The sequence below is a fragment of the Dama dama genome, chromosome 7 (assembly GCF_033118175.1).
Source record: "Dama dama isolate Ldn47 chromosome 7, ASM3311817v1, whole genome shotgun sequence".
Taxonomy (NCBI): Eukaryota; Metazoa; Chordata; class Mammalia; order Artiodactyla; family Cervidae; genus Dama; species Dama dama.
The window spans coordinates 29,723,734-29,734,054 of record NC_083687.1 but is presented as its reverse complement, the minus strand read 5'-3'; the positions used below and the strand labels follow the sequence as shown (position 1 = coordinate 29,734,054).

Genomic DNA, 10,321 nt, shown 5'->3' with positions numbered 1-10,321 from the left:
CATGCAGAATACATCAGGCAAAACACCAGGCTGGATGAATCACAAGTTGGAATCAAAAGTGCCAGGAGAAATAAATAACAACCTCAGAAAAGGAGATGATCCCACTTTAATGGCAGAAATGAAGAACTAAAGAGCCTCTTGATGAGGATTTGTTTTTGTTGATTATGTTCTATGAAGCTCTCATGAATTCAGCTCTAATGACTGCTCTGTTTGCATGACTCTTTCACGAAGTATGGATACTTTGGATATTCCATCAGTTTTTCCTTTTTTGGAAATGTTGTCCTGGACCCTTCTGACATGCTTCCACCTGGTCTGGATACTTCTGCATCTGGAACAGAGCCATCCTCCTAGGATCTCCCTCCACCACCACCTGGGCAGCACTTTAAAGTGCTGTGGATACTGCATAGTACAGGGAGCTTTACCCAGCACTCTCTAATGGCGTATATGGGGAAAGAATCTAAAAAAGCCTGAATATATTTATAGCTGATTCACTGTACTGTCCAGCAGAAAGTGACACAGCATTGTAAGTCAATTACACTCCAATGAAAACAAAACAAAACAAACACGTAAGCAAGCAGATCTCTACCCTGGATGTCACTTATTAGTCACTTGTTCTTTCAGTCAAACCCGAGTGCCTACATTGTACCAGATCAAGTTCCACTTCCAGATCTTTGCTCTAACAATTGAAATTTGACATTCTTGTCCATCCCTCTCTCCCCCTCACCTGATTAGGAGCATTTCCAGATTAGGAAAATTCCAAACTGAATCTTGGTAGGAGGCAGAGACCACCTTATTCCATTAAAGAAGAAAACCCACTTTCCCAAATATTCTTGCCAGAGCACATAGCATGAAGCTGAGGTCCCTGCAGTCAGGTGACCACATGTCAGACTCTACTCAGGCCGTTGAGACACAGAGAAGCTGGAACCATGCAGGATGCATCTGACAGGGTTGTCGAGAGTGGGAGTCACACCACCTCCAGTTGTTAGGAGCCTCAGTGATAGCCGTCCTCAGCGTGGGGTCCACGTCCAGCACGAGGGGCTCACTGTGTGAACAGTGACACTGTGCCCCAGCGGGGGCGAAAGTTCCTTTGTGGGATCTGGCCTGGAGTGGACACTGTGGGTCCTGTTCCCATGGAGCCATACATATATATAGTACTGTATGTCTAACTTAATTTGGATCCCATTGTTAGCTCCAAGAATGAGTGAGGAGAACTCAACTTGGAGAATAGTTTCAGAGAGCAAGGATTTCATTACGCTGAACTCTGAACCACTGCCTACGTCTTCAGGTGGAATAAGAACAACATTATTTCTCAACATCACACCTCATAATTGACAATATGAATTGTCAATATAAATTCCCTTTTCTTTCTGAAGAAAAAAAGCACTTTTAAATGTGGATTTAAGGCCCCTCTCTGGCCACTCACTCTCGTATACCTCAGGATTCCCAAATTGGCTGATCGTCAGAATTGCTTGTGGGGCTTTTCCGAAATGCTCAGCCTCTCCCCAGAACCACCTTCTCAGAGTATTAGGACAAGACCAAGGGATTGCTTATTTAGCAACCTCTGTGTGCGAGGCTGATACACAGCATGTGGGAATCCTGGTCTATGTACTTTGTTGCTACTAAAAGTGTGATCTGGAGACCAGCAGCATCAGCACCAACCTTATTACAAATGCAGATTCTCAGGCTCTACTCCCGACTGTCTAGATTTAATGAGGGTCCAGGGGAGCACCAGCATCCCCACCTGGACCCTGCACTAATCCTACAGGCTCCTCTACTGGATCGCTCTCCCTTCACCTCCTGATTCTGCACAGCAGTTAAGACTGACGCTCCTAGCGAGCAGTCACACCAGGTCATCTTCTATTCAAACCATCTTATGAGTCCACATCTTTCACAGACATCAGACAGCTTCCAATATGCTGGAGGCCCACATGACCTGGGCAGACACTGGATCTCATCTCAATTCCTCGTTCCTCCAGCCACACCTGCCTCCCGGCTCTTCCTTGATCACATACACTCTCCTGCCCTCCTGCATTTGCACTGGAGGCTCCTCTGCCTGGAGAGAACTTCCCCCAGACATCCTAGTGGACATTCTCTCACGTCCTTCACATCTTTACTCCGATATCATCTCCTCAACGAGGCCTACACTGACACCCTAGTAAAACAGCCACCTTCCCTGTACCCACACACATACTCTAGGTCACCTTCATCAAAGAACTTGCCAATCCTTAGGCAGACACTTTCCTCACTTATTAGGCTCACTCTGCCCCCTCTCACCAGAACATAGGGCACGAGGCCAACAAAGTGTGTCTGTTGTTAGTTCACTGAGGTTTCCCAGATGCAAATATAGAGCATCATCTATTTGGCACACAACAAATATCAGATGAAGGAATGATGAGTGCAGATGGCTCTGTATTCTATACTTATTAATGTGAACTCGGGCCACTTGCTCTCTCACGGAAGGTATAGTACATTAATCATTCACACTGACATCAGTGCTGCCTGTACCTTCCCCACAAGATCTGATCACCCCTCCCTCTCACATCCACCAGTCTGCACTCTACACATAATGATATTTTCTCTTCAGAAAAGATCCGAGGCTGTGACTATTAGGCACCGCATTTTAAATCCCGGAGTTTGGTTGGAAGAGGTTGGCAGTCTCCCCACCTCTTCTTCTTATGCTAATAGGAGCACAGACACATTCAGATGCAGCTTCAGAAAGAGGGGTCCGGGGATCTGACGTCACAAAGTGGGACCGAGCATCACTCAGTCCCCACAGGCAGCTGTCTCACACTGTGAGAGGAAAGAATCAGGAACCAGTTCAGGTCAGTCATGCAAGGGCTCACATTCTCCACAGCCCCCCACATCCTCACATGTCCCACTCAAAGATCCCCGCCACCCAGTGTGTCCCCTCTGCTCCAATCTAGACTCTTGAGGGTCTCACCTTTAGGCACTGTGAGAGACACATCAGAACCCTGGGCACCGTCACTACCTGGGGGAGAACAAGTCCAGGATGTGGTCAGAACCCACAGGAGAGAATCTAGAGAAGGCACTTTGAGGAGGGTGAGCCCCCCCATGGCCTCCTGTCTACACTGTCACAAGGGTTTCAGGAATCACACTCCCTCTGTACTTACTTGCAGTCTGGGTGTAGCCCCCTCCGTTTTCACCTGTGAGAAGAAAGTATCACGGGAGAGACCATGGATGAGTCATGAGACTCTAGAGGAACTCCCTAGTCTGGACGACAAAGTACTTTTCAGGACTCTGACCAAAAATCCAGGATAGGCTCAGGAACATGAAGGAAGGAGACGTGAGGGGACTGGACCACCTGCCCTACTGGAGGTCAGTCCTCAGCAGGCACATTCCCTTCTGACCTTCAAATGCTGAGAAACAGGCTCCCAAATGGAATTATGAAGATGAAAAATTTGTCTTTCATTTTCACATGTACTTTACAAAAGGGTCAGTCTTAGCATCAGTTCATCTTCCACATGTGTGTGGAGGGTACTTTCCTGTAACGAGGCAGCCAAACTTCCACCTGGGCCAGAAACCCAGCCAGTGAGATAAGAAAACTCAGATCCCTCCCTCCTTTCTCTACCTGAGCGCTTCTTCCTCCAAATCACAGCTCCAGTCACCACAGCAAACATTAGGAGAACCAGGCCAACAATGATGCCCATGATGAGGACAGAGGGCTGAGGAGGTTCTGTGGAAGAAAGGGAAGGGGCCAGATTTCAGGCTTCAGTCCTGACCTTGCTGATGGTGTCCAGAAGGGTTCCTGTTTATCTGAGAGGAATCTCCATTCCTACCCCGTCCTTACCCCATCTCAGTGTGAGGGGGTCCTGAAGCCCCTCGTGCTGCACATGACACGTGTATCTCAGCTCCTCTCCAGAAGGCACCACTAGGGCTGCCCACTTCTGGAAGGTTCCATCCCCTGAAGGCCTGGTCTCCACAAGCTCCATGTCCTGAGTCTGGTCCTCCCCGTCTCGCTGCCAGGTCAGTGAGATCTCCTCAGGGTAGAAGCCCAGGGCCCAGCACCTCAGGGTGACCTCACGGTCAGAGATGGGGTGATGAGTCACACGTGCCTTTGGAGGGTCTGAAGAGGAAGAATCAGAAAATTCACAGTCCATGGGCCACTGAAGCAGAACCACGTGACTATACTGAGAATGGGTGAGATAATGGGTTTGAAAAGAAGCAGCACAGACACCAGACACCAGCCTGGAATCTGTGGTCTGGGCAAAACTCCTAGTTCTTGGAAAGTTCTGGAGTCAGGGTGAGTGCCAAGGTAGGAGACTCCATGTAAGGGGAAAATACAGAGCAATGGTCCTGATTTGGGTGGAGGCTGAAAGTCTCAGAAAAGCTGGAGTCTGGCCTCCTAAGATGGTCTCAGGGTGAGAACAGGCCTTGAGAGAGAAAGTCATGGTTCACAAGATGGCAGTCAGAGTCAAAGGGCACCACTGACCAGTTATTTCAGGGATGCTTTTCTGCTTCTCCAAAAACACTGAATGCTTTAACTGTCCTTCAGAGAAGTGGGACCACTGGTGTGTCACTGTCTTCTACAGAATATGAAAACCTGGGGAGATCCCCCCCTCTCCAGACAAGAAGTTGGGGCGGTGTTCCCAGAAGGACCCCATTTTCCTCTCCTGGTGGAAAGCCGGCTCCAGCCTGAGAGGAGATCAGGGAGGCCCGGTGCCCCTCGTACCTGCGCGCAGCAGCGTGTCCTTCCCGTTCTCCAGGTGTCTGCGGAGCCACTGCACGCACTTGACCTCCAGGTGGTTCCGTTGGAACTCAGCCTCACCAGAGATTTCCCACTTGCGCTTGGTGATCTGAGCCACCGTGTCCGCCGCGGTCCAGGAGCGCAGGTCTTCGTTCAGGGCGAGGTAATCCGCACCGTCATAGGCGTTCTGCCAGATCCCGCGGAGGAGGCGCCCGTCCGGCCCCACGTCGCAGCCAAACACCCACTGGAGGGTGTGGGACCCTGACCCGCCCCGACCACCCGCGGTGATTAAACCGAAACTGAAGATGAAACCGGGTCAAGTCCCGCCCCGCCCCCGCCTACTCCCGAACTGGGGGGCGGTGAGGGTCCCGCAATGTCGGGGTGACCCTCGGACCCAGAGTTCGGGACGACCCCAGCCAGTCCCTGGGGATGGGGGTCGTGACCTGGACCCGGGCCCGCGTCGCTCACCGGCCTCGCTCTGGTTGTACAAACCGCGCATGGTGTTCAAGCCTGACGTCAATCTCTGTTGAGCTTTCTTGGCATCTCGAGTAATCTCATCCCAGTATTCTGGCCCCTCCTGCTCCATCCAAGGCGCCCGCGGCTCCATCCTCGGATTCGGGGCGTCGCTGTCGAACCGCGCGAACTGCGTGTCGTCCACGTAGCCGACGGCAAAGAAACGGGGCTCCCCGAGGCCGGGCCGAGACACGGCGGTGCTGAAATAGCTCAAGGAGTGGGAGCCTGGGGGCGGGGAGGGGGTGAGATCCGGCCCGACATCCTCCTGGCGCGGGTCCCGGGTCAGAGGTGATGGGGCCGGGAGAGGGGAGGGGGCTAGGGGCACGTGAGACCGAAAAGGTCGGAGAAGACCGGGATTCTTGGGGGAGAGAAAAGGGGGCGGGAAGCAGGGGAAGGACAGGACGGGACCAGGTGGGACAGGACGGGTCTGAGCGAGGGCGGCGGGGTGGCTCCTTCTCTGGGGGTCCTCCCCCCAACCCCCGATCCCCGGGCGGTCCCCTCTCCCCTCCCCGCAGAGGCCGTTCCCTCCCGACCCCGCACTCACCGGCCCAGGCCTCGGTGAGGACCAGGACCCCCGAGAGCAGCAGGAGGAGGGTTCGCGGCCCCATGAGCCGTATCCTCCGGGCCTGGGGAGAAACCGAGTCCCGGTGGAGGGTGGGGGTGGGCGTGGGTACCGGTGGAAACTTTATAACCTGGAACCGTAGGGCCGATGATTGGCTTCTAGAAACCAGGCACCCAATGGCAGTGAGAACTAGGGCCGCGACATGAGTGTCTGGGCAGAAAGGCACAACACAGTTTGCGAAGAGAAAGTGAAACTCGAGGAGACTAGGGATCCCAACGCAGACAGCCCCGCCGCAAACAGGGCCCTTGACCCTGAGACGCTGAGACCGTGAGAACTACATCTGGTACTTTGTGGGACATCTGGGACTTTGCCCTGATCCCTCCTCTCCTGCACCGAGAATTCTGCAGTCACACTATCCCTGAGTCCTGGCCCAGCGACTGTGGAGTCAGTTTCAGAACATTTTGGTCAGGATATTTATACAGTCCTACAAATTAGGAGGACCCCAAGGATAATTTTGTTTATGTGGTTACTTCTGTCGATATTTTCCATAGTAGAAATAATAGTTTAAAATTTTTTTAATAATTTATTTAGAATAATGTTAATAACCCATGATTTTTATATGAAATATAACTATTTCTCTAAATAAACTCTATAGCGGGAACAGTGGAAGTTATTTCATTATTATATTTTTGCAAGTCTTTTCCTTGCTGTCTCACTGGATTTTATGTTTGCTTTTGAATTGAATCCGTTATTTTGATTCAAATCTATGAAAATAGAAAGGACCATACAATGTAGGAGTAATATTTTTAATAACCTTTCCTGTTATTTGTGGATGTGTATCTTTGATACAAAATTAAAGCTACGCAAGTGATAGTTTTTTAAAAGTTATTTTCTCAGTGGACCTAAAACAATATCACTATTTCCTATTCTGTTATATTAAAATTCATAAGCCTGTTTTGCACACTGGATGTCACTTGTACTAATGTTAAGATTTTTTTAAAGTAATTCATTGTTTCACTAAGTTTTATAGATCTTCCAGTGTCAATCCTTTCAAATAAAAATTGCATTCCATGAAAAAGAGGGTAGTTCAGCTCATACAAATGATTTTCCTTGGGACATAGGACTTTGGAACGTAATAGAAATGCTTAATGTTTTCTTCCCGTGTCATCAGAGAAGATAGTTCTTTTTAAGAAAAATAACCATTTATTAGCATTTTGAGATACGACCACAAGCCTATTATTTTCCTAAAAGCAGCAGCTCATTTTTACATTAGGGAAACAACAGAGCAATATTTGTGCAAGGCATATATTAAGGTTAGAACACCATTTTCTGAATTTTGCTTAAGGATGAAAAACTTGAAAGGACAATATTCAGACCAGTTTTTTTTTTTTTTTTTAAGTATTGATAGTTTTTAATACTGTGAAATAGCAAACCAGGGAAACAGGAGAGCAACCTGTATTAAGTATTAGCAGTCAATAAAGTCTCAAATGATGGTAAGACACTAGATACCAGGTAATCCAGAAAGATTGTTCTAAGGGAAAGAATTGCAAATGCAACATTTCTGAAGGAAGCATTAAGAACAGTTAAAGCATATATGTCGTTAAAATGTTATATCTCAAAATGAGGAAGCTGGCATTCAGATTGACACAACAGAATTCTAGAAAGGAACATAAGATTCATTAATATTAAATCTCATTAACTTTAATGACAAGATTATTAAGAAGAAGTGTCAAGAATATACTGAAGAACTCTACAAAACAGATCTTAAAGACCCATATAACCATGATGGTGTGATCACTGACCTAGAGCCAGACATCCTGGAGGGTGAAGTCAAGTGGGCCTCAGGAAGCATCAGTATGAATAAAACTAGTGGAGGTGATGGAATTCCAACTGAGCTATTTCCCATCTCCTTCTGCCTTCAATCTTTCCCAGTATCATGAGTCAGCTCTCCGCATCAGGTGGCCAAAGTATTGGAGTTTCAGCTTCAACATCAGTCCCTCCAGTGAACACCCAGGACTAACCTCCTTAAGGATGGACTGATTGGATCTCCTTGCAGTCCAAGGGACTCTCAAGAGTCTTCTCCAACACCACAGTTCAAAAGCATCTATTCTTCTGTGCTCAGCTTTCTCTATAGTCAACTCTCATATCCATATACATGACTACTGGAAAAACCATAGCCTTGACTAGATGGACCTTTGTTAGCAAAGTAATATCTCTGCTTTTTAATATGCTGTCTAGGTTGGTCATAACTTTCCTTCCAAGGAATGGATGCAATGATCATCTGCAGAGATTTTGGAGCTGAGAAAAATAAAGTCAGTCACTGTTTCCACTGTTTCCCCATCTATTTGCCATGAAGTGATGGAACTGGATACCATGATCTTAGTTTTCTGAATGTTGAGCTTTAAGTCAACATTTTCACTCTCCTCTTTCACTTTTACCAAGAGGCTCTTTAGTTCTTCTTCACTTTCTGCCATAATGGTGGTGTCATCTGCATATCTGAGGTTATTGATATTTCTCCCAGAAATCTTGATTCCAACTTGTGCTTCTTCCAGTCCAGTGTTTCTCATGATGTACTCTGCATATAAGTTAAATAAGCAGGGTGACAATATACAGCCTTTACGCACTCCTTTTCCTATTTGCAACCAGTCTGTTGTTCCATGTCTAGTTCTAACTATTGCTTCCTGACCTGCATACAGGTTTCTCAAGAGGCAGGTCAGGTGGTCTGGTATTCCCATCTCTTTCAGAATTTTCCATAGTTTAGTGTGAACCACACAGTCAAAGGCTTTAGCGTAGTCAATAAAGCAGTAGATGTTTTTCTGGAACTCTCCTGCTTTTTCAATGATCCAGCGGATGTTGGCAATTTGATTTCTGGTTCCTCTGCCTTTTTTAAAACCAGCTTGAACATCTGGAAGTTCACGGTTCACATATTGCTGAAGCCTGGATTGGAGAATTTTGAGCATTCATTACTTTACTAGCATGTGAGATGAGTGCAATTGTGAGGTACTTTGAGCATTCTTTGGCATTGCCTTTCTTTGGGATTGGGATGAAAACTGACTTTTTCCAGTCCTGTGGCCACTGCTGAGTTTTCCAAATTTGCTGACATATTGAGTGCAGCACTTTCACAGCATCATCTTTTAGAATTTGAAAAGGCTCAACTGGAATTCCATCGTCTCCACTAGCATTGTTCGTAGTGATGCTTCCTAAGGCCCACCTGACTTCACATTCCAGGATGTCTGGCTCTAGGTGACTGTGAGTGACCACACCTTTGTGATTATCTGGATCGTGAAGATCTTTTTTGTACAGTTCTTCTATATATTCTTGCCACCTCTTCTTAATATCATCTGCTTCTGTTAGGTTCATACCATTTTTGTCCTTTATTGAGCCCATCTTTGCATGAAATGTTCCCTTGGTATCTCTAATTTTCTTGAAGAGATCTCTAGTCTTTCCCATTCTATTGTTTTCCTCTATTTCTTTGCATTGATGGCTGAGGAAGGCTTTCCTATCTCTCCTTGCTATTCTTTGGAACTCTGCATTCAAATGGGTATATCTTTCCTTTTTTCCTTTGCTTTTCGCTTCTCTTCTTTTTAGAGCTACTTGTAAAGCCTCCTCAGGCAGCCGTTTGGCTGTTTTGCATTTCTGTTTCTAGGAGATGGCCTTGCTCCCTGTCCCCTGTACAGTGTCACGAACCTCCATCCATAGTCCATCAGGCACTCTGTCTATCAGATCTAGTCCCTTAACTCTATTTCTCACTTCCACTGTATAGTCATAAAGGATTTGATTTAGGTCATACGTGAATGGTCTAGTGGTTTTCTCCACTTTCTTCAATTTAAGTCTGAATTTGGCAATAAGGAGTTCATGATCTGAGCCACAGTCCACTCCTGGTCTTGTCTTTGCTGACTGTGTAGATCACAACAAACTGTGAAATATTCTTCAAGAGATGGGAATACCAGACCACCTTACCTACATCCTGCAAAACTTATATTCAGGTGAGGAAGCAACAGTTAGAACTGGACATGGAACAACAGACTGGTTCCAAATTGGTAAAGGAATACGTCAAGGCTGTATACTATCACCCTGCTTATTTAACTTCTATGCAGAGTACATCATGCAAAATGCCAGGTTTGCTGAAGCACCACCTGGAATCAAGATTGCTGGGAGAAATATCAATAACCTCAGATACACAGATGACACCACCATTCTGGCAGAAATCGAAGAATTAAAAAGCCTCCTGAGGAAGGTGAAAAAGGGGAGTGAAAAAGTTGGCTTAAGCTCAACATTCAGAAAAGTAAAATCATGGCATCTGGTCCCGTCAATTCATGGCAAATAGATGGGAAAATAATGGAAACAGTCAGAGACTTTATTTTCTTGGGCTCCAAATTCACTGCAGATGGTGACTGAAGCCATGAAATTAACAGATGCTTGCTCCTTGGAAGAAAACCTATGACCAACCTAGACAGCATATTAAATGCAGAGACATTACTTTGCCAACAAAGGTCCGTCTAGTCAAAACTATGGTTTTTCCAGTAGTCATGTATGGATGT

At 46.8% G+C, this 10,321-nt stretch overlaps 1 protein-coding gene across 6 annotated transcripts; it reads right to left on the bottom strand.

Moving 5' to 3' along the window:
• Positions 1-86: 86 nt before the first annotated feature.
• On the bottom strand, positions 87-5,908 carry LOC133059689 (BOLA class I histocompatibility antigen, alpha chain BL3-7-like). Of its 6 annotated transcripts, none has more exons than XR_009693604.1 (8): positions 5,763-5,908; positions 5,174-5,443; positions 4,691-4,966; positions 3,809-4,084; positions 3,590-3,694; positions 3,132-3,503; positions 2,942-2,989; positions 87-2,790 (listed from the first exon to the last, which is right to left on the bottom strand). XR_009693604.1 is itself a non-coding variant. In XM_061147141.1 (8 exons), the coding sequence occupies exons 1-8, from the start codon at positions 5,824-5,826 to the stop codon at positions 2,786-2,788; spliced, it is 1,077 nt and encodes a 358-aa protein (XP_061003124.1). In that variant the 5' UTR covers positions 5,827-5,908; the 3' UTR covers positions 87-2,785. The 6 variants fall into 6 exon arrangements, 3 of the variants coding, with proteins under 3 accessions (XP_061003124.1, XP_061003123.1, XP_061003122.1); XM_061147141.1 differs by having other exon boundaries at positions 3,132-3,164; XR_009693602.1 differs by having other exon boundaries at positions 3,132-3,694.
• Between the last annotated feature and the right edge of the window lie 4,413 nt (positions 5,909-10,321).

Bases quoted from the DNA above. Each gene is read 5' to 3' on its own strand.
- LOC133059689 (XM_061147139.1), bottom strand. From the start codon at position 5,826: ATGGGGCCGCGAACCCTCCTCCTGCTGCTCTCGGGGGTCCTGGTCCTC. The intron at 4,085-4,690 runs GTACGAGGGGCA...CTTCCTCTTCAG, and splicing joins GGACACGCTGCTGCGCGCAG to ACCCTCCAAAGGCACGTGTG. The intron at 2,990-3,131 runs GTAAGTACAGAG...GTTCTCCCCCAG, and splicing joins GGGCTACACCCAGACTGCAA to GTAGTGACGGTGCCCAGGGT.